The sequence below is a fragment of the Centroberyx gerrardi genome, chromosome 22 (assembly GCF_048128805.1).
Source record: "Centroberyx gerrardi isolate f3 chromosome 22, fCenGer3.hap1.cur.20231027, whole genome shotgun sequence".
Lineage (NCBI taxonomy): Eukaryota > Metazoa > Chordata > Actinopteri > Beryciformes > Berycidae > Centroberyx > Centroberyx gerrardi.
Window position 1 is genome coordinate 24,202,262 of NC_136018.1, and position 24,273 is coordinate 24,226,534.

The following is a 24,273-nucleotide window of genomic DNA, read 5'->3' on the forward strand; positions in this document are numbered from 1 at the left end:
TCTGTCTTCCACTCTCCTTTCCTGTATTTTCTCTCGCCAAAGTTTAATTCAATGACAGCCTTGTGATGATGTAAATTACACCCAGATTTACTGTGTGGTGAATATATATTGGGCAGTAAGTAAGATACTTAGCTTTAAATAAAAAAAGATAAAAGGTTGTTTCATTTCCCTTGTATAGAGACACTTCAATAGTGCCACCTCAGTCATGTAACAAGTTACACATCATAATATAAATGCTATTTTAATGCCAACCTTAACTCAACATCCACTCTCTTGTCATAACCATAATTTAGCCACTGATAGGCCTAAATCTATAGAATTCCTTACAGTTGTCCCAGTTGATTTGTGGTTCATAGAAATATAGCTTATATAGAGTCAACGCCGGAGCCACATATGAGGACACCGAGTTCCAGACCTTGATAATATGTTTATCTGGAAGCAAAGCCTCATTCACGCAACACAATGCTGCCTTTAGCTAGCTGTCTAGCCTGGGGGCTGTAAATTGTGACAAAAGTTTCCTATTCCTAACAGGCAACAGCAGTGTTAGATATCTGATTTTGAAACGCAACTCTTCTCTTCAGTATTCCCTGGATGAGTTGGAGGGGATGATGCTCTGTCTGCGGCGGTTTCGCTCTGTGCTGAGCAACATGGAGGAGCAGCTCTCTGAAGACCAGGCTTCAGTTTACAATGCTCTATCTGACCATGACAGGTACAGGCTTCAGTTTACAATGTTCTATCCAAACATGACAGTTACAGGACTCAGTTTACAATGCTCTATCTGACAATGACACAGATAGATACATAAATAGATACATACAAACATATTCAAGCATATACACAAATATACAGTGCTGTGCAAAAGTCTTAGGCACATGTAAAAAAAATCCATAAAGCGTAGATGCTTTCAAAAATAATGAAATGAAAAGTTTCTAAATATCAAAAATTTACAATAAACAGCAGTCTACTGACACACTGATGCAGAAAACAAATAAACATCTAAGACAAAATGTATATAAAAAATCTAGGGTGCCTAAGACTTTTGCACAGTACTGTACTTCTAGGCATGTATATTATTATGCTGCTGACAACAAGTATATAAGTATATACTAGTATATACTATATATAGTTGTCAGCAGCTAGCTGGGATATAAAAACAGGTCTGGCATATAAACACCATCATATACTGTTTATTGTTGGTTTTGGCAAACAGCACAAGTGCTGTTTCCATGGAGTCATGAGCATCAAAATGATGCACAGCAGGACAACGGTATAATGTTAGGCTATTGCCATGTATACAGGCATATGAAAAAAACTGGTTTGTTTGTGGTAAACTCTACAGTGTTGTAAGGTAATATATTGCAAAACACTCTTTCTCTTTCTCTCTCTCTCTCTCTCTGTCACTGTATGAGTGTGCTCACCCCCCCACCCCCCCACCCCCACACACACACACACACCACACACACACACACACACACACGCACACGCACACACACACACACACACACACAAGCACAATCTTAACAGGCGAGACACACAAGATTTGATGGGTGGTTGTTTGTACAGGGCCGTTTTTTGAATCAAAAAATGTTGTGACATCTGCTGGGCTCAGTGTTGTCTGCTTACAACAGTAAAACATTTACTTGAAATAGTAATGATAACGATGATAAACTTTATTTTGTAGTACTAGTAAAACATTTTTTACATAAATGCTTGAAAGCCAATAAGAAACAATGAAAAAGTCAGACATGAATTGAAACAGGCCAAGACAGAAAAAAAATACATAAAGCCTGCCGATACAAAAAGGAAGCGGAAAATGTGATGGAGGTTTGATGTGATTGTGTGTGTGTGTGTGTGTGTGTGCAGGGAGGAGGTTCGAGACATAGCAGAACTGAGGAGAGCAGTGAAACAGGAGGCTGGAGAACTGGAGCTGCAGCTGAATGAACTTGCCCACCACTATGACGACAGCTTCAAAATGGTAGCGTACACACACACACACACACACACACACACACACAGTCCCTATTTTTAACCTCGGTAACAATTAATCAAATCTGAACAGAAACTGAATGCCATCAGCACAATGTAATGTAATAATTTAACAAAATGTGACACCGTTTATTAGAATATAACACTTTCAGGTTAAAGACATAAGATATATTATCACAAAAAATATCTAAATATCTATCTAAATATATAAATAATGTCTGTTATTACATTATCCAGCAATTTCTTTATACATTAATAGTTTTTATTACATTTTCAGCCCATTTTAAAGGTCCCATATACTACACTTTCCAGTGTTTTATTTTATGTCTTGAGGTCCATTAAAAGCTGTGTGTGTGGTGTCATGTACCAAAAACACTCTCAATCCATTTTTACACGTTCATTTTCCAGCATCTCTCTGAGCCTTACCAAGAACAGGCTGTTTCTGTTGCTGTGTCTTTAAGGCTCATTAATATTAACGACCCCTCTGTTCTGATTGGCTAACCGTTTCAAGAGTGAAACGTGAGACACCACAGCTACAGACAGCAACAGGAAGGAAAAACTCTCCGGTAATAAACAATGTCAACCGCTTTGAAAAAAACACTTTGTTAGTCTATTATTTCTTACAAAAATGATAATGAGCGAACCTTTGTGATGCCACAAAGATACGTGAGACACCACAGCTACAGACAGCAACAGGAAGGAAAAACTCTCCGGTAATAAACAATGTCAACCGCTTTGAAAAAAACACTTTGTTAGTCTATTATTTCTTACAAAAATGATAATGAGCGAACCTTTGTGATGCCACAAAGATACGGAAGTCCAAACGGCTTGTTTAGAGGCTCGCTTTTCTAATATGGATTGTGTGGATTTAGTTGGCTACCGTGCGTTTTGATACTTTCACCATGTTTAGATAGCACATCCAACTCCTTTATAATCAAAGAGGCAAGGGAAATCCTGTTTCACACCATATGGGACCTTTAAGGGACAACTTATTACATTTTGACCAATTATTACATTATCCTGCATGTGTCGCATTATCCGTTGTCCTACTAAAATTGAGTGAATGAATGAATAAGTGAATAAGTGACTCCAACAAACATGAACTTGTCAATAAATCAATCAATGAAATACTAAGATAAGATATACTTTTATTGTGTTGTTTACTGATCATCAGTTTTATAATTTATTTTCTGGTGATTTTTTACTGTTGTTGAGTAGAAGATGCATTATATTTTTTTAAAGGGTGATCAGTCTTATATCTATTATATCTATTTTCTGATCATTTTTCCTGTTGTTGCTCAGTAGAAGATGGATTGTCTTTCTTTTTTTTCTGACGATCAGTTTTATAATCTATATTCTGATTTTTTTTTTTTTTTGCTGTTGCCGAGTAGAAGATGCACAGGCTGTTGGATGAGCAGTCTCTGCTCTGCTCTCAACTCAGACTCCTCCCACCTGGAGCCACGCCCACCTCATCTACCAGCAGGACAGTAGCCACTCAGTGCTGCCTGCTGCCCTGGCTCCCACTGGGCGATGTGCCCAGTGACCGCCTCCCTTCCCGGGGCACCTGGGACTTGGAGTCCTCCAGACATTCGCTTCCTGGGTCGGAGGCCGTCTGCGAGGGCCTGGGCTGCTCTCCCACTAAGGCAGACAAGCTGGACTTTGTGGGCTTCCTCCAGAGAGTAAGAGAATTGTTTTCCTACAGGTCATATATACACTGCAAAAACTGACAAACTTGTTAAGTTATTTCATCTTGTATCCAGACTTATCAAGCTCATTTTAGCATATTTTTTTTTTAGTGAAATCATCTTACTGCTCTGGCAGATAATTTTACTGGTTTCAACAAATTAGACTTTTTTTTTTTTTTTCAGGAAAATGTAACTTGTTTCCAGGGACGTTTCCAGGATTTTTTTAATGGGGGGGCCGGGGGCGGGGGGGGCGGGGGGGGGGGGGGACGACGACCAAGAACTAGTCATGGGGGGCCCATGGAAAATCCAAAAATTCTATCAGAAATAAATACAGCGTATTTATAAGACTATAAGTTCATAAGTATTTATAAGACTTATTTATAAGTCAAATTTGATATAAGAAATGACTAGGATTCTTGTATTCTCTACCACCACATACATTTCATACAAGTTTCATGTTGAAAATATAAGAATCTTGTAAAACTCTACAACCAGTATATCTTATTCCATATGGGAGGCAGGTTGTGAAAAGAAAAAAAAAACACACATCAAAGGTGTAACAGACTCTGCTCTGACTTTCACCTGTTGCTGCAAGATCCCTGGTTGCTGGTGTGGCCCTGACTGGCCCTCTCAGGCTGGCTCTGACCTGTGGTAGCAGGTCCCTGGCTGCAAGTTTGGCTCTGACTGGTTGCAGGTTGGCTCTGACCTGCACTATCTGTCTGACATGGTTTCTTCTTTTGGATAAAGAAGTCTTTATCCTGTCCCCTTTTCATTATTTATTTTTTCACTAAATTCTCCCTAAAAAAAATAAATACAAACCATTAAGTCAGTAGCCATTAATATTTACACATTGCTGGGGGATGATGTTTTTATTCTTGTATTCTCTTATATTGTCAATATATAGGCTATTATCTATAAAGGATCCCATTACCTGGATGACTGAAAAATGATCTAATGTACTCCATTTTAAATAGTTCCATTTGTCAAATGAATAACTAACCTGTATATATCTAAAGTGCTCCCTTTCAAGTACTTTGTGTCAAAGATAACATAACTTAAAAATATAAACAGTGCTACACTGTTCTGTTTGTTGCTTGCTTTTGTCTACAAGGTACAGAAGAATAGAAATGAGGCCCCTTTTACAGAGAAATCTGCTTCTCTGCCATGCTACATCTCTCTGTGCTCATTATCTGCTCTGTTTTACTGCTCAGCAGCTCCTCTGGTCCAGACTGTCCCTGCTCCTCCTCAGGACGAGTCATTTTCCTTCTTTGAAAATATTTTTCAGTATTAATCTGGATTGAGGGAGCAAACCGCGTGTGTAATGGGAAGTGCACAGATGGGTCCGTCCGTTGAGAGAGAGAGAGAGAACGAGAGAGAGAGAGACAGAGACCGAGACCGACTGAGTGACACAGAGAAAGAGAGCGAGAGAGCGAGAGAGAGAGAGAGAGAGAGAGCGAGACCGACCGAGTGACAGAGAGAAAGAGAGCGAGAGAGCGAGAGACAGAAACAGAGCAAGAGAGAGAGAGCGCACGGAGCAAGTAGGGGCTGAGCGAATCAATGCGCTACACGCAGCTCTACAATTAAATAGTAAAAAAAAATAATAATTGTGGCGGTCAGTGCTGATATTGTGGCGGGCCGCCACAAAGTTGTCTATGTATGGGAAAGCCTGCATACAATGAACAGAGACGTGGTGTTGATGCTGAAAAAGTCTCTCCTGTCTTCTGACAGCAGCCGTGACAGACGTGGTACTGTTGTCTTCCGCATAGCAAATCAAGGAGCAAGATTGACTGCGCTCTGATCCAATGGCATTGGGGGGGGCACCAGGGGGGGCCAATCATATTGCGGGGGGGGCGGTGCCACCCCGTGCCTTGCCTTTAAACACGCCTATGCTTGTTTCGTGACATTTACTTGGTAAAAGTGAAATTGTCTTGGAGAAACTTTCTTGTTTCAAGCTTTTCTTTATTGTTTTATGATGATTTCTTGAAAGAAGTCATATTGGCATGAATCAAGTGAAACTGAATGAAACCAGCAGGATTATCTGCCAGTGCAGTGAGATAATTTGACTAAAAATATAAAATGAGCTTGATAGGTCTGGAAACGATTTAAAATAAAACTTGTAATTTTTTGCAGTGTACAAAATGAGGAATCATCTACCCTTGCCTGCCAGACGAGACTTAGGGTGCGATCACACCTACAGTTGGTTTTCTTTGGTTTGAACCACAAGTGGAAAAGTTGACTTTTTGGTTCACACTGCCCAATTGCAAGCAAACCAGGGCTTGTAAACAAAAGTCTGACTCACAAGTATCTTGTTTATTGGACAGAATTTTGGTAACCTGTCATCCCACCAGGTCAGAGATTTTGGTGGCATGCAGGACAGGTTTAAAACTAAATCTGATTCCTGTAGATCAAAAGCCTCCTTTATTATAATTACATGTATGTATCAACCTGGAAATCACCTCAGATTGTAAGATTAATGACTCTTACCTTCTGGGTTGCTGGCCAGTAGATATCAGCTTGTAGGTCTTGCGCATATCTTGTAGCTAGTGTAGACCACAGATTCCCAAACTGGGGTCCAGGGACCTCCACGGGTCCTTTAGAGGGTTCCAGGAGGCCCCCAGCAAAGCTTTCTAGAAGTTAGCACTTGGACAGAATGTGTAAGAATGACCATTTGGATCAGACGTGATCAATCCTACAGTATAGACAGTTACACCAAATCATATCTAACAACAAACATCTTCTCAGATGGAGTTCCTTTGGGAAAAAATCTCATTGAATGGGGGTCTGTGGTCTAATGTATGTGGTCTAATTTTTATATACACTGCCCGTCAAAAGTTTGGGGACACCTAGCTTTTGAAAATGCTTAATAAATTAGCATGTTTTCTTTGTGGGTTTGCAATAACTTAACCCCATTAACGACTAACTAGATTTAGTTTGATAAAAAACAATCATACATGCAAATATTTGTGATGATAACACTAAAACAATGAAACTATACGCTGATCAAAAAACCTCCTTAGCAGCTGTAACTGCTGCACACACTTCCTTCATGTGAACAGTCAGTTTTTCTTTGCCTGCCTCTTGCAGGACACTGATGAACATGAAGCTGAGTGTTGAATATACATATCCAAAGTATTAGTAAATGGCTATTAACAAAAGCATTGTAGGCATTTTTTTCCCTTACTTCTTCATTGAAAAATAACAGAGAAAATCAAATACTACTTTGAAAATTTAGAAAAGACAAGGTGTCCCCAAACTTTTAATGGGCAGTGTATATATATATAAAAATTGGGGTCCCCCTGGCGTTAAAATTTTCAAATGTTAACATGTTGGTCATCAATCTCTGCAATTAGACTCTGTACATTCACTTGTGCCTTCCAATTACAGATTATAGCTGTATTAACACAAATTATACCATAACTTCCACTGATTTTATGGTTCAGGGGTGCTGCACCTGTCTCTTGCATCATCTATCTTGTCAGGCCTGAATTAATACAGGCCAACTATCAGACAGGGTGGCTAGATCTGTCTCACACTGTCTTCTAAATTACATGGTAACGTCGGTAGGCTAGGCATCACCCACATTATGGAGTGATAATGAATTAGAGATGGAGCCATTGCTGAAGTACCACTTTTTACCACATACACTGTGAACAGTTAGCTACTGCTGCACTGTGCCACTCCCTGAAATGAATTGGGGTTTTTTTTTAAATGGAAGTGATGCTCTATTTTTTTGCAGTAAAAAGGCACAAGGAATGGACATTTGAAAGACACAGGTGTTCTGTTGCAGTGTGCAGCTTAACTTTAAAACAAAAAAATGTGTCCTGTTTTCCAGCTGAAGGAGTCTTTGCGTCATTCTGTGAACACGGACTCGTTGGAGTAAAAGGTGAGTTAGCAACAAGGCAGCTTCAATTCATTCACTGGCCTGTGAGATTTTTACCTTAAAGGGATAGTTTGGTCAGACGAACTTGTGGATGCCATTATTATGTCTCTGCATGGAGTTTAAAGGAATGGGAACAGGTAGCTTACGTCAATTGTAGTAGGACGTCTATGGGATCAAGTAGCAGCTACTTTCAAAAGTAGGGAAATACACCTTTGCCTAGAAAAGTGAGCTGCATGGAGAGCACACTACACTGATTTGAAGAAATGTGGTGTAGGTAGCTACACCTATGAGCCATGCTATGCTCAAGACAGCTGGAAACTTGGGAACTTCCTACTTCCGATGATGAAATGTCCATTTGACCGGCCCTCCGACAATACAACTTGGGAAAACAATGAAGACATGTTTGTTTTTTGTTTTTTTTGCATAATTACTAAATACACAAAATAAAATAGTTATGAAAACAAAAATTTCATCGCCATAATAGGCAATATGTTCGCAACTCTGTAACCAATGCGGTCACACACACTGTCAGAGAGAAAGAGAGAGAGAGAGAGAGGGAGAGAGAGTAGCGTTTTCTATCAAATTTACCCATTTTACCCGTTCCATTATAGTGTTAAGTCTCACTTTCATCCCTAAATAGACAACTACAGAACAAATCTCAGTCCATTTTGCCTCATTAAGGAACGCAACATCTAGCTCTTCATTAGTAACGATTTCATATTAAACGGGACAGGAGACAGCCTTGCCGGTAGTTGACAAGTTAGTTAAGTTAGCAAACATTAGCCAGCAGCCTAACCAGCCTGTCTTAGTTAGCCTCAGTCTGCTAATCTTGCTTGATAAACTCACCTTTCTTAGAAAAGAATGAGGGGATGAGCTGCGCCCCTGCACTGCTCCTGGCCTCCTTCTCCTTCCTTTTTTTTCTTTTTGGACCTGCTGATTCATGTTTTTTGCCTGACATGATGCTGTCTGTCCTGTGGCGCAGACCCCGACTTCTGCCCTCTATCAGTTTCCAAATTGGCAGCAGAGGATCAAACCATTTTTTGGAGGGGGAGGGGTGGCATGAATTGGAAAATGAAAACTACTTTCATATTGCATTATTTGTGGGTTTATTATTTTTTTATTCTTAAGTATCAAATGCCTTTGCAGGATCTATAGAATACATTAATTCATACATCTTTCTGGAATTGTTGTGGGCCCCTAAAATCGACACCACCTTTCACCCCACTAGCGACGGCGCTGAGTGTGAATATCGTATCATGAAAATTGTATCGGGACACATATTGTATCGTGGGTTGAGTGTATCGTTTTATCGTCTAATTATTACCTACGGTTAAAGTTTGTAGGGCAGCAGAAGAATGGTGGAATGTTAAGTTTCACTTTTTTTTTGTCTGTGGATCACTGCTGGTCTGCTGTCTGTGCATCTCCAAATGACAGACATGGTGTGATGTGACATTTGGAGCATTAGGGATCGATTTAGATTAATTTCTGTACATTGACCAACTTATTATTTTGTGCCGGCCACAGATGTATGAATGTCTATGTGTTGGAAACACTGCATCTCTTAGCCAAAGTCACCCTCTATTGGCCATCCCACAAAGTGTTTAAGTATTGATATCTGACCCGAATATGCCTCTTAGACCCGGATCTACTAAAGAATCTACAGAATTTAAAACCAGGGAAAAGCATGTCTTATCATTTTGCGCACAGGATGGCTCCACCAAGACTGGCTCTGGAACCGGCTCCAAGATCAAACTGACACAATCATCTACACAGCATAACATGCGCTCATTAGATCGCATCCCTATTATAATTCCAATTAGGTTTAAACGAATATGCTGACCATTTAAGGCTCATTGGCAGAGTAGCAGAATGCATACTCAATATACAGACTATTACCTAAATATACAAAGACGAAAAGCAGGCTCTTCTCTGGTTTTGCTGACACTTATTACTCAGTGAGGATGGGGCGTCTGCGGTTGTCACTCACAAGAACACTTTATTGGCCGTGTCCAACGGACACACTGCCACTAAAATAGTCTGGCAAAGACAGCTGGTGTCCCATCCATTCAATGTTGGAAAGACACCGCCTTCTATTATATGGCTCCTCTCGATATTCCAGAGGAGTTGGCTGAACGCTGTCGGCTGCTGCTGGACCCCCCCTCTCTCATAATTTTTTTTCCCTTAGTTTCCCCAAGGGGGTCAATAAAGTGCTATCCTATATAAGCCAATGTCTCCACGACATTGCCTTGATGAAAACAATGCAGCTAAAACGTGTGCGTAATAACTGTCACAACAGTGGAGAGGCGTGTGTGTGGCTTCTCCAGCTACATGTAACCATACCTTCACCAGGTCTCCATCCCTCCCACACCTGGCACCTACGTCTCAGTCAGGCTCTCCTGCACTTGCTCCCCCAAGGGAGTTAAGGCTGCTCCTTGGCTTTATTTGGCTTTATTTGTGCTAAGCATTTTAGCTCACCTCCTCATAACATACCAGTGCTTTTTACCTAACCCTAAATCGCGCTTGTGGTGCCCAACTGCTTTCACTTTATTTTGTCATTCCAGAATGACTTTTTACGCGCTGGTAAAACATGTCTTGTTTGCAGTTCTTTGTGGTTTTCTCTGCCACCAACACTTCCAGCTCCACAGGGGAGAAATTTAAGCTTCTTTTGCCCATCATTATGTGGCCACAAATGGGCTATTGTGCGCATTGTTTGGCCCTTATATTTGCGCAGTCACAATTCTAATTAATTATCTGCACCTCCGCTCATTTGTGTGCCCTACTTTTGTAAATACCTGGCACTGGCGGTACCAATTTCATCCGCAATTGCTTTTGCGCTGCGCCTGGAATTGCGACATGTTAGTAGATCTGGGCCTAAATGCCCTCGGCTGCGCCATGGGGAAAAGTTTGGCATTTGAGGCTGCACGTGTGCTATCTTGCTGTAATTTTCCAGTAGCTTACAACTATGAGTGTTAATGGTGAATGATAAACAAATGGATGATTTAATACCCAGATGTGGTTCAACATCGCTTGCCTTTTTATGAAAGCTGAAAATATCGTCAAATATCGTCATTGTTAAAATGACAGAAAATATCAAGATATTATTTTTTGCCCATATCACCCACCCCTAGTGGTTATTTAAAAATATTTTGAAAAGTAAAGTCCTCCATAGTATTCCTTTATGTGAAGCATTTGTACATTTTACACCACTGTTAATTGACTCTTTTAACGTCTCCTATTTCAGATGCTATGCTTGCCGCTCTTAACGTCTGGTTGAAGAGGACCTGTTGTCTGAAGTCTTCCATTTCCTGAAGGCTATGCCTTTCGGAATACCTTGAGATTTTGTATTTATTTTTTTCCTTATCTGAAAATGTTTACAGCATTTGACCATCTGCTGCAGTAAAAATGGCTTGTTAGCATTGTTAGCATTCCCCACTGAGTAGAATCACCAGTAGCTTCATGGAATGCTAACAATGCTAACAAACCATCATTTTGTTAACACGTTGTAACGGGGGAAGAAAACCAGCAGACTTCAAAAATATGTTCAAAATGTCAATGTATTCCTGTATTCATTTGAAGAATGAGTGGTCAGAGCAACAACCAGACACGTGAAATGACATTGTGATTGTATAGGATATGCTGTTTGTAATAATTTACCAGGTTAGTTAAATATATATTATATAAATATAACATAAGTTATTGATGTAGATATAAATACATATTAGGTCTTTCTATGGACTGCAATGGTTTGGATGAATAAAGCCACTATAGTAAACCTTAGAACAATACAACATGCTGGTGTCTATGACGTAATGCCCAAAACATGTCAGGATAATATATTATAATAATATAAAGACATTATAATGCCTAATGTTTTACCATATCCATGGAATTAATATTATTCCTGTAAATATTTATAGCAGCACATTGCTGTTGTCCCATTCAGCTCAGATGACATCCTACTGATAATGTTAAGTAGTCTGAAGGGTCATCCTTATTGTGTTGGTGATATCCAAATATAGGATGCAATCTGACAACAGCAGCCACTTCAGAATCTATGCGTGTGTCTGTCTGTCTTTGAGCTGTGAGTCACCCACGATGGCAAACCTCACACATTTGATGAAAATGTCATGAATGAAAATATTGTGGGCAGCTCAAAATAATATTATGCTCTTTTGGTGAATGAGTGTGAGAAATGCATTTTTATTGTTTAAAAACAACACATTTTACATATATTTACAGTAAGAAATCTTATAAATTGATATGGCATGCCATTTTTACAGGTATACAGTTAGCTAAAGCAATATATTTTCAATTCAAAGAGAGATTTTGTAGCCAATTAATGAGACAGAGACAATTTAATGACAGTTTCTGGAAGCTTGGCTGAAATCATAGCTGTGTATTACAACAATAAAATACACAACACAATTTAACTGGTTTATTAGAGAATCATGTCCATCATAGAAACACAAACCTTGATATAAATGTCAGGACTGAGAAAGACATTTGGGAAGATGCCCTCTATATAGTACAATCGACAACATTTCAGACAGAACCACTCTCACAAGTGAACACAGTGCACAGAAATATAGATGTATATATCTATATATATATATATATATATGTAGAGAAAGGGGTGAAATCTGAAAAGGCTGTTAAGTTAGCACTTCTGCCATTTGGTGTGCAGTCCAAAATCCCTATGGAAAATATGAATGGGATGTGCAAAAAATGGCAAAAATGGTCTGTGATGGCTTTCTAGCTATACTACGTTTGGTTCCATGAAATAAAATGCATTCACAGCTTTGTGAATTTTCATCCTTCAGTTATTTTTAATATTGATTGTCAGTAGTGAAATGCTAATCATTTGGAAAAGGGGACTGGCACCAACTGAAAACTAACGAGAACAAGGCAACTATATCAACCACAAAAAACTATGTTTGAAATTAAGAGTTAGCATTTGTCAAAAATCTCAAAAGAAAGGAAATTCAATTGGTTATCACCAATGCTAACTTCAGCCTGCTCTCCATCATGGTGTATCAGCACAGAGTTTGGACAACTGCTCCAGTCCTATAGCTCTGTATACTGTACTTCAAACATGTACTCACCACTGGGCAGAAACCTTCTCTCAAAGAGCCTCCTTCATAATAAGAAGATGCTCTCACTAAGGTATCGACAAGCCTATGTGAATATTACAGGTCAATGGTTGGCTGAGCTACAGATTAATGGTTGGTGTTATCTCTCTGTTATTTTCCTACCAAAATGGCCATGTGGTGATGTAACAGAATACTATGAATACCTTAGAGGACATACAAATACAGTACAAAAACACAACATTGGTTTTCAGTCATGTGCCATTATGACCCAAGTGTCTGCAGGTTTTTGTTCCAACCAAAAACTTCTAACCTTTAACTATTTAGTGAAATCAGCTGTTGTAGTGTCTGGTTGGAATGAAAGCCTGCAGACTCTTCTTGGGTCAGCACCGTGCGTAAAGGCTACTAGCTAAGCTAAATGTACCTACGGAGAAGTGTTGGCGGTTACAGTCTCACTTAGCCAGATTTTTCTCCTGCTGAATTTTACATGTCCCACAATGACAAGTGAAGAGGTAGGTAGCAAGTTTACTAGTTTAACAAGTTCTCGCTTCATCGACTCTGCCATTACGAGTATTTTTTTCAGGAATGGGAGGGAGTTCAAAAAAATGAAAAGCTACTGAATTGTCCAGGAGCAGCTTCATTCCGAATTTGACAACAAGCTATCAAGCAATCAATGAAATCTCCAAATAGCACACATTAGTTTCAGGATTGGTTGGTCTGACATCAGGTTTAACAAGTCTATGTTGGACAAAGTTGGCTGCGCCTACTCCATCTATACAATCCTCCATCCTGGGAAGTGGAAATGAATACAGACTGAATACCCGACTGACTACAGATTATTGATCACGTTACTGGATATAAGTTATTGATTACATGTTACTGGCTACAGGTTATTAATTACATGTTACTGACCAGGGTTATGCTCATTCGTGGATATGGGATAAACCAAAATGAATGCCACTCCAGTCGTCTCATTTCACCTCGCAATTTTATTTCACGTACATCCAGTAGCTGTGTTATACATTCTATGATTGATACTTAAAACACTTAAATCATGTACACTGGACAATAGAAGTTCTTGTATGTTCATGTTCTGTATGGATAGTCTTTTATTGTCCAATAACACTAAAACCCTCTCATAGTGTAGGGAAGGTTTGGAACAATAGCAACAGCAAGGTACGGTACACACTTCACCGTGAAGCAGGAACTACCATTTGTCTCAGTATAATCTCTCATCAAGACATCAAAAGGCTTTTGGTCGATTGGAACATCATGAGTGTTTTATTTGTAAGTAGCAAACAATGGTTGTGTAATTTATTTATCATAGAAAGAACATGGCCAGTGATAGCTTCATCACAAAAAGAATTTGTTGCTCCCATACACCCAGTAAACTCATATACCAATACCCATATATCACCTATTAAAATTAAAGAGCCTGGTTTCACCTCATGAGTGTACTCAATGAAAAGAATAAGTGTCCTTAATATTTTGTACATTCAGTGTTGTATGTGGGTTTACCTGAAAAGCTGATGCAAATGCAGGATTTCCTGATGTTCTTACAATCTAGGTGAGTATTTTTTTTTTAGTATATTTTACTTTGTATTTATCTCTACTTTATCTATTTTATTCTGTTATGTTTAATGCACTTCAAAACCATGTTTTTTAGTCCGTCCTCTTATTTTATTGTCTTTTGTATCCAATGCTGAATTATTTTATTATTATTTTTTTTTACTTTTGCATACTGTGCATATTTTATATTTTTGGTATATTCTCATCACAAATATTCATTCTTTTTTCTTTGTATCAATAAGCCCTACTGCCGTTACTTTGCACACATTCTTATTACCTTTTTATACTTTCTACTTATCATGTTCTAGTGTTGAAATTGTTGGTTGTGCATGTTTAGAACCTTCATTCGGCTCTATTATTTACTGTACACTCTAATTTTAATGATAGGATGACTTGACAAAGTTCCATCTCATGAAGTAGCAGGTAAAGTCTGCATGGTACGTAACCAGAGCACAGTGCCAGAGATTCATTTTATTCACCATTTCAAACAAGACAACCAAGAAGGGAAGAAACCAAGGCCATACAAACTCTGGTAACTTGAAGTGGTGCTCATAAAGCATCATAGGCATTATAAGTGCATTATAAGCACATTGTGAGCGTGTGCTAAATATTATAATCAGAGCATAATATAATAAACACAATTTGCAAAATGATTACTTTATGGGGCAATTTACCAATACGCAGCATCTGACGCTGCAATCCTTTGTGCCATAATCCAAGGTGAGCATGCATACAGAAGCCCAATTCAGATGTCAAAAGAATGAAGTACATAATAGTGACTATAAAGGACATGTGACTATGCCGTCATACATCTACAGGACCATCAGACAGTCAGCACCATTCACCAGCCACCTAAGGTAAATGTTACAAGGTTGAGTGTGTGAATGTGGGTATGACTGGAGTTATCAAGTGGGCAACTCCTATCACAGATGTTTCATTCAATTTGGCCTACAACACCTCCAGATGGTTCGACACAAATACAGCTAAAGTCGCTTTCACTACATTGTACCTAAATTTAGGTTTATTCCTAGTTCCCAACATTACTCAATATTTTTTAACTTGCTATTGAATTTGCCTACAACAGGCTAATGGGACGGCTGAGTCTGCTGGATTGAGACAGCCTACTCAGTAGATCAGAAACCAAACTGTATACGCAAGCCAACATATCAACCTTTTAAGAATCAGCAACCACGCTACCTGCAAAAATTATATCAGTCACCAAGCAACAGATAACCAAAAGCTAACAAGGCAACATTATTCTAAAGAATCAATATACTAGCAACCATGCCAAAAACAAAGCAGATCAACCATGGTACTACCAACCACTTTGTCAGATAGACAAGCACAAGCAACATGATCTCACACAAATACATTAAATGAACACAAACTCCAAAATGGCGATTTACTTGCTGTGGACACATATACGTGCTCTGCCACGAATTTAAATACATTTCTCTGCCACAAATTGAACTACGTCTCAAAGGTTGGTTAACGGTTAAGTTTAGCCAAGTAAAACAACTTGGTTAAGGTTTGGGTTAAGGTTATGGTTAGGCAACTAAAACAACTTGGTTAAGGTTAGGAAAAGGGCTTGGTCATGGTTAGATAAGAAAAACGTTTGTTAAAATGTGACTCATGGTTGAAATGTCCTTTGAAAAGACTGGGAATCGAATTCCGGTCGCCGGCATCGAAGGCAAACGCATACGCCTGTCCACCACCCCAACCTCCATGGCCTGGCCATACTGGCCACCATGCTACTTCAATGTGACACTGCTTCCTGTTTGTTTATAGTCATGTCTCCTTCATTTAACCGCTTCGTGCTGGGAATACGTAAATTTAACACTTAACGTTCCACCAACACGTAATTTGCTGTTAAGAAGTCGTTTTCATTTGACGTTTTTCGTCTGAGCTCAGTCTGAGCACAAGCTAACAAGGCAACATAACAATCAATGTCAAACATGTTCAAACCTTACAACACTACATTTGCAGCTTTGTGCCCCCAGTCAGTGAGATTCCTTCTTTGCCAGATCCACCGATTGGCTTCCATTGCTGCTTCAGACCAAGCGACGAAAACCACGGGTAAATTTTGAATTGCCTTTGCCAGAATTGCTGCTTGCCAACACGGCAAGCAGCAATTCCTTTAACATCCGCTAGGACCTCTTTTTCGACAAGAGGTTATGGACTCAGTAGCTAATTTCACTTCTTCTAATGTGCGTCCCTATGGTGATTTTCAAAATAATTGCGTCATTAACGGGATATAATGGATATATAACGGGGTTGTTTTCCTAGTGATTGACAGGTCACCTGTCCCGTGATGGACAGGTCACCAATTATGGGCCAATAGTAGGCAGAGCTACAGCTCTGCGGACAACCTTCAGGCTCGCTTTGGCTGCGCTGGCTCCAAAAAATGTCAACATGGCGGCGATTGTAAACCCAATCTTTTGGCGTCAAAGCGGCCCTTCAGAAACCTATGGGTGACATCACACTCACTATGTCCATCTTTTTTTTTTACAGTCTATGCTTCAGACATATCCTTCACTGTCTGCTTTAAGCTCTGCCCACACTTGCCTAATTCGCCTAGTAGTAGGGTGAATTTCTCTTCACCCTATGAAATATGAAATCGTGTGGTGATGGTGATATGTGAGTGATGATCATATATTTCAACTGTTACCAAAACTCCTCTATTCGGACTTTGCAAAATCCTTTTCCAAAGCACACATCCTTTATTATCACTTGTATTTTATTCCCTTTCTTTGTTTGTCCTGTATGTATTCATTCACCCTATCACTCCGTCTTTCATAACCCCCCCCCCCACAGCCCCCCCCCCCCCCCACACACACACACACACACACACACACAAACCAACCTCTCCCTCATTGGCTCTCCATATAGTTGATCAATCTGTTGAGAGGAGGTAATTAGAAGTCTATTGATATTCAGAAGCAACTCCACTCCCCCCCCCTTTGTCACCGTGACAACAGCAGCTAAGGAGAGGAGAGAGGATGCTCCTCCTCCGAGGTTCATAACCCAGCGAGCCAGGCTTGGCTGAGGCCACACTGCTCCGATCTGCCTGTCTGACACACTGCTGAGGCTAAGGTAAGAATACACTTTGTTTCTTTATTTCTGATTGTTGGTTGGTTTCTTTCTTTCTTTCAAACTCTCACTTTATGTCTCATCTTGCCCTCCTCAATCTTCCTCTCTCTTGGTCTCTCTCTTTGTTTCCTTCTCTATTACTTCTTGCCACATTTCACTACGAAACCAAACCCCTTAATTTTATCCCTGAGATGTCCTTAATTTCTCATTACATAAACATTAATTATCCATTAAAAATGACATAGCTTTAAAAAAGTAAGGTTAGTATCATGGGTTTTTAAGGGATATATTCATGGGTTGGTTCTTGGAGACACTAGAAAGTTTTTTTTGTTTTTTTTTTGCCTTTTGAGTTATTAATGTAAAGTTCCTGTCTCCCTGAATTTTAAATTCAATTAGAAATAAGCAGTCAAACATTAAGGGGTGTTTAAGGTAATGACTCCTTTAACTCATTTTAAGGGGATTTTGCATGAATTAAGGGGTGAATTAATGTAATGTGTAATGTAAATGTAAGGTTATTTTAAGAGATTTCTGCCATCACTCCTCCTTTTACCTCACAGCTCTTATTCCCTCTGTTTCTCTTTTATGTACCATGTTCTTGTTTGTCTCAGAATGTCAGAATGCTTTTGTCATTCTCATGCAAACCAGAGCTTTTTTAAATAATTTCAGTATCCAAGAAGTGCATGGAGGCAACACAGTTCTTGCATGGACTTACTAATGTTGAACTCGACAACTACAATCTGTGAAAAAATGATAAAACACACTGTAGGCTATCGCTCCACTGGCTACACTTTTAGTTCTGTGGTAAAAACCTCAGAGGTAAAAGCTTGCATGCTATGATGAATGTCTTACAGACAGAGAGCTGCCATTAGAATGTGAAAATCTCACCAATCTAAGTGTATGTGGAGGCTGTTTCTTCAAAAAGTAAAGCAAAAATCTCACTGAGACACACACACAAAGTGCTTTATCTTCTGTTAGTGCCATAAGGTCCAGTCATGAATAATGGATTATGAATGTGTGTGCGTGTGTGTGCGTGTGTGTGTGTGTGTGTGTGTGTGTGTGTTATGTGATCTGTGGACAGAAGAAGCCCTGAGGGCCTCAGAGATGACGACTGGATGTATGAGGTCGACCCTGGAGCCTGAACATCGACTGACAACACAGGACAGCAAACACTGTGAGCACAAAGACCTGAAACTTATCTTCCTAGATTCAAAGTAATAGGGAACAATTTAATACTACTACTACTGCTACTACTACTACTACTACTAATAATAATAATAATAATAATAATATAAAAAGTATAAACCTTTACACAGTGCTTCACATTAAAACAGCAGAAATAGCACAACATATGGAATAAATCAAGGAAGTAAATCATGGGGCCAAATGAAATAAAATGGACGGGAACACATCAGAACAATAAAAGACAGATTGAGATAAATCATTACATAAAAGCAGGTCTATAGATATGATTCTTAAGAAGAGATATATTTAATTTTGAAATCCTTTCTCCAAATGAAACACTCCATTATATTTGTTGCCTATTGATTCATTGATTAATTCAATTGATATTACTGAACCATTTGTTTTTAAAAGTTCTCAATTCCATGGTATAACTTAAAGGACCTTGTTAAAGTAAAGTCCCCAAATCATTAAAACTGTCAGCAATTGTCATAAATTATGTCACCTACATCCAGGTTTTAATGAATGCTCTGATTGGTCAACAGTATGCATAGTTAATGAGGTGCCCCATAGTCAATAGCCAGCCAGCTTCTTGCCAAACTAGTCAAAAGCTAGGCAAAGCTTTATACTATCTAACCATCAGAAACTGAAAAAAAAAAAGAAAAAAAAGACGCTCATTGTGTTAGAAATCATCAGTTGAAATCATTGCACTAGATGTTTAATGGCACACTGTCATGGATGCTAATTGAATCTGGTTACAATCCCAATAAAGCACTTTTAAATGTAATTGAAAAAAGTAGAGAGAGATGACAGAATTAGACAAAGTCAGTGAGAGAAATAATGAAAGGCATAGGGAGAGGGAAGAAGGGCGAGAGGGTTACAGAAGACAACAAAGAGAAAGAGTGATTGGGGGGTGGAGGGGTGGTGGTGGGGAGGGGGGTGTTGAAGCAGGACTTTCCTCTACGGATGCTGACAGATGGCAAGACAGCAGTCCGAGTCACGTTGTCTATCTCTGTCTTGCTCGTTCTTCAGTATGTTTGTTACAATAACAATATTGCCAAAGCATTTGATGGAAACCCTCTCTCTGTATATCTGTTAAATGTACTGTTACTTTGCTGAAATTTTACTTGGGCATAAGTAAAATGAATGGTAAAAGATTCATAGCAAAAGTAAAAAGTAACTCATTCAAAATGTACTTGGGAGTTGAAGTTACTGAGTTAAAAACAGATATTGTTCGATATGATCCCCTGCAATGCAAAGAGGACGCGAGGACAGAGTTGAATTTGTGATATTGCAGTTATTTATAGACTATGTTGACCATTACAAAATACATTTCTGAAATTCATGTCATTATTCCACCTGTAATAAAAAAAGAAAACCCTGAAAATATCCATCCCCATTATTCAAATAACATTACTACATTGATGTTTTGTTTCGCTTTGGATAGAAGTGTCTACCAAATGGGAAATTGTAAAATAATTGTAACTAGCTAGCAAGGTTAGCGAACTGGCTAGACAACAACCAGGCTAGCACAAACCAATAATAATGTAGCTGGATTGATGCAGGGATGCAAACACTACAGGGGTGCTGATGTGTGTGATAGCTACGGGGGTCTAGGGACATGCTGCCCTGGGAGAAAAGTTTGAAAAATTTGCATTCAAGAGCCTATTCATTCAGCCATTTTGTACTGAAAATATATAATTACAAACTTTTTAGGCCAAGTTAAATACCCAATCTGTGATTTTTTTCACAATTTTATTTTTGGGATACCCATTACAACCCATTACATCAATATCTACAAACATTGCAAACATAAACAAACTTTTTATTTGAAGGAAAACAAAATATTGAAATACTGATAATGAAAAATGGAAAAATACATAAAAACTCCTTCAGCTGTTGCGTACAGCTGGTGCTTTTATCTCTGTTGGCCAGTCTGAGAATAGGAAAATTGTTTCAAATGTGCTTTGGGTTTCTGTCGGTGGGATTCTCCTTTTGTTTACATCTGAATTATGATTTGGCCTTTAATGTCATTACAAAATCATTCCAAGAGTGTGATCATACTGCCATCAACATTGCTGGATTTCCCAACTTTGGAGGTTTGATTAGGATAATATCCTACAGAGAAATGACGAAACGATACATTCTCATGCTAATTTTAGCTGTATTTTGTTTTGCTATCAAAGAATAGCTAGTGCATCTTGATGCTAGCTTACACACTGTATCACTATCCAATACGATGATCACGTAGTAAAATAATATTTAAGCTCCAATAAAATTGTTTCCCTCCTAAAAATAGTACATAAGTACGGAGCCCGGGAGTGGCCATCGGGAGAAAAATTATTTATGTCGTGGCCACGATTTACTGTAATGTAAGATACAATTCGTTCCCTCGATCTGGTTAAAATGAGCCCTTGTTTTGGTTTATTCGTGCGCACGAGATACAATTCGTTCCCTCGATTTCCTCTTTACGTGCAAATTGCCAAAACGTGCCCTCGAAATAGTGATATCGTGCTCTCGATATATAATACATGCGCTCTTCACGAGCTTATAAAGAGTCAGTGCACATATTGGTGATTATGTTTAAATGTGGCGCTGCCCTGGGTGTGTTGCAGCCTCCTGATTGTGTTTACATGGCCTGAAGGTTAAGTGGCTAAATATGTTGCAATATTTGGGGGATATGCCTATTCAGTGTAAACAGACAATGGATATTAACATACCAAATCCTTACTAGGCATATCTGCAATACCTAAAAGATACCTTTTAAGTTGCATTTTTTCTTAAACTGCACAGTTTAATGAAATCGAGGGAACAAATTGTATCTCGTGCGCATGAATGGACTAAAACGTGCGCACGTTACAGTAAATCGTGGACTCGATATAACTTTTTTTCTCTCCCAATGGCCACTCCCGGGCTCCGTACATAAGAACTTACCAGTAGCACCAACAATGGAGGCCAGTGATCTGCAAGCATCGTTTTTACCTTGGTAATCACATCAACAGTGATTTATTTGCTTTACTACCTATTGTTTTGGGGTGTTTTCAAAGTAAATTGTGATTGATAAATGTGCTGACTTATTGGAATCGATTATTGGTCTTCAACCACTGCTGTGAATGTAAGCAAATAAATAGCAATAATCACTCTCTACTAATGAGACTAAATGTAATTTGTAACTTCCACCTGTGCTAACATGCATAACTTCCTAAGATTATTTATTGAGGTCCCCACTGAGCAATTTTAAATTGATTAGCCAGATGGTTCATAGCCATCTAGGCTAAATTAAGGTTACATGGGGTTTAAAAATGAAAGTTCAGTAGTCATCTACGTCTTAGCTTAGGTGTTCTTTCCATGTCATTTCAACAACTATGTATATGATTAGAAACCGTTCAATCGACAACTAAGATATGATGTAGATGTCTACTAATTTTTAACGTTTCAATCCTATTTTACCAGATTTTAGCCTAGACATTTAACCAATGGATGTTCAACACTTAAGTATAAATGTGTAAACATGGAATAACGGTCAAGTTTTCACACAGTGTTAGCCTCACTTCTTTTATTTTTTACTTAGAACATGAAAAAATAGTGAGGACATAGAGTCATATTCTAACAAAATAGCTAAAGGGAAAATTATTAAAAATAAATACAAAATCAAATAAAACGAAAAATGGAGAATGCAAAAACTTCCAAAGAAAAACAATTACTTTTTACTTAGAACATGAAAAAAATGGTGAGGACACCTCTGACATTGAGGGCTCATAGTTTAAGATACTACTGAGTTTGAAGCGCTAAAAAAATCAAGCATTTGCAAGCACTTCACTCAAAAATCCAACACGATCTCACAGAAAACTGTGGAATGAACGCGACTTGTTAACACCAAATTATGTTTTGGTGGCACATAAAGTTTTAAAATGACATATTCCAAGCACAAAACGGTTACGTAGGGGAGACATGACTGTAAACAGGAAGTAGTGTCACATTGAAGTAGCATGGTGGAAAGTAAGGGCTTTGTGGTCAGGGTGGTGGATGAGCGTATGCATTTGCTTTTAATGCCAACAACCTGAGTTCAATTCCCAGCATTTAAGAAGGACATTTCTACTGTCGCATTTTCCTTTTTAGCAAATATTTTTCTTATCTAACCATGACCAAACCCTTTCTCTAACCTTAACCAAGTTGTTTTAGTTGACATAACCTTAACCCAAACCTTAATGTTCACTAGCTAGCGAGCATTCTTTGCTAGCACATGGCATGGACAACTCAAATTGCGTCATGCAACTTGCAATCAAGTCAATGAAGTTAGACAACTTATGGATAAAAAGAATACCAAAAGTGCAGATTTTCTCGTCCTATTTTCTGATTTCTTTGAAATCTGTTGATGCTGGTGCAGGGAAAAGAACACCGCCGACTGGCGGTACTGCAGCCGGCAAAAGAACGTGCACGTGCAATGTGCTTCCTCAAACTTCATTCTTCTTCTTCTTTAGCGTTTTATGGCAGTTGGTTCCTCATACCAAAGTCTCTGCTCAAACAGTTTGAGCAATAGCAATTTAAATTATTTTTGCACAATATCCTACTTCTGACATTTTATTAAGTCATTATTCTAAGCATTTTTAGATATACAATAATTTCTAACTTAACTTTCTCTGGGCTAAAAGTCAGGTATATGTAACCAAACCAAGGCAGATTCTGGGGTATATGACAAAAATAAATCATTATCTTGTACATATGGACTTCTCTGGTGCATATTTTTGATATTTACAGATATTTATTCATTAATGTATTTACTGCTTGGTCTAAAACAGGTCTATACATATAGCCAAAATGATCCATTAAAGCATAGAAACAATGTTGAAATCACGCCTAGTGCTCAGTGGGATCTTTTCTTTACCAGTCCATAATAATTGTACATTTGTCCTGCCGTGTTACAGATCAGGAGGCACTAGAGAGCCCGGTGGACAGGAAGTCAGGGGTGATGAAGGAGGATGAGGAGGAGGCTGTTGTCCCAGAGCATCTGGAGGAAGACCAGCTGAAGAAACCTCGCAGGAAAGACACACCCGTCCTCAACTCCCCTCCACATATACCAGGTCAACACACACACACTGGCAAGCATAAACCACAGTGTCATATATGGTTTCAATCCACAATCAAACACATTTACTCGTGCACGCTAAATTGGAAGTGTATGTTTGTGTGTGGTGGTCTCCAAGACAAAAAGGCCTCTTCATTCAAACGTCAATGAGAAATTATAATCCTTCTTTTAAAGCTGTTTTAAGCTAAAAATGTGTGGTTTTCCTTCCTTTTAGGAGTGAGAATGATGAAGGGAGAGAAGCAGATGATCCACTTAGAGGATGATGAGAAGGATGTAAAGGATTAGAGGATTCAAAGCCTTTAGTCAACGTTGCTTTTCTCTGTTTTCATGAATGTTTTATCTGCACAAGTTCATTAAATGTCTCTTTGAACAAATGGGTTTCACAGTGTTTCTGTTGCAAATTTCCCACTCTCATTCTATTGGGACAAAGAATAAAGTGAGAAATAGTTTTATGACAGAAGGCAATTGTTTTAGTTCATGGGTGACACTTGATTCACAATTAGTTGCACAAACTGAAATGTAAAAACTGCTAGACAGGTCATACAGTAGTGAGGACAGCGTTAAGGCATAGCATGACTACATGACATACTCCAGAAATGTACAATTACACCATTTTCAACATGGATGTACACACAAAGCATGAAACACGGGACACTATTCAATGTTAATATGACAATATTACATATGACAAGGACTATTCCCATGGTTCAC

General features: G+C 38.7%; 2 protein-coding genes across 2 annotated transcripts in view; both read left to right on the top strand.

Annotated features, from left to right (window-relative positions):
- Nucleotides 1-12,010, top strand: part of itprid1 (ITPR interacting domain containing 1) — a 38,777-nt gene extending 26,767 nt beyond the window's left edge. The window contains exons 10-14 of the mRNA XM_071899398.2: nt 582-709; nt 1,864-1,975; nt 3,378-3,665; nt 7,504-7,554; nt 10,793-12,010. Coding sequence (XP_071755499.2) covers nt 582-709; nt 1,864-1,975; nt 3,378-3,665; nt 7,504-7,551 — 576 coding nt within the window. The 3' untranslated portion in view covers nt 7,552-7,554; nt 10,793-12,010. The remainder of the gene's footprint in view (nt 1-581; nt 710-1,863; nt 1,976-3,377; nt 3,666-7,503; nt 7,555-10,792) is intronic.
- A 6,388-nt stretch (nt 12,011-18,398) lies between these two features.
- ppp1r17 (protein phosphatase 1 regulatory subunit 17) lies at nt 18,399-23,847 on the top strand. Its single transcript, XM_071899397.1, has 3 exons — nt 18,399-18,468; nt 23,402-23,557; nt 23,777-23,847. Exons 1-3 carry the CDS (start codon nt 18,399-18,401, stop codon nt 23,845-23,847), a joined length of 297 nt encoding a protein of 98 aa, XP_071755498.1.
- The last annotated feature ends 426 nt before the right edge of the window (nt 23,848-24,273 follow it).

Excerpts from the sequence above, each read along its gene's own strand:
- ppp1r17 (XM_071899397.1), top strand. The coding sequence starts at position 18,399 with ATGACGACTGGATGTATGAGGTCGACCCTGGAGCCTGAACATCGACTG. Across the intron at positions 18,469-23,401 it reads AACACAGGACAGCAAACACT|ATCAGGAGGCACTAGAGAGC; the intron begins GTGAGCACAAAG and ends GCCGTGTTACAG. Across the intron at positions 23,558-23,776 it reads CTCCCCTCCACATATACCAG|GAGTGAGAATGATGAAGGGA; the intron begins GTCAACACACAC and ends CCTTCCTTTTAG.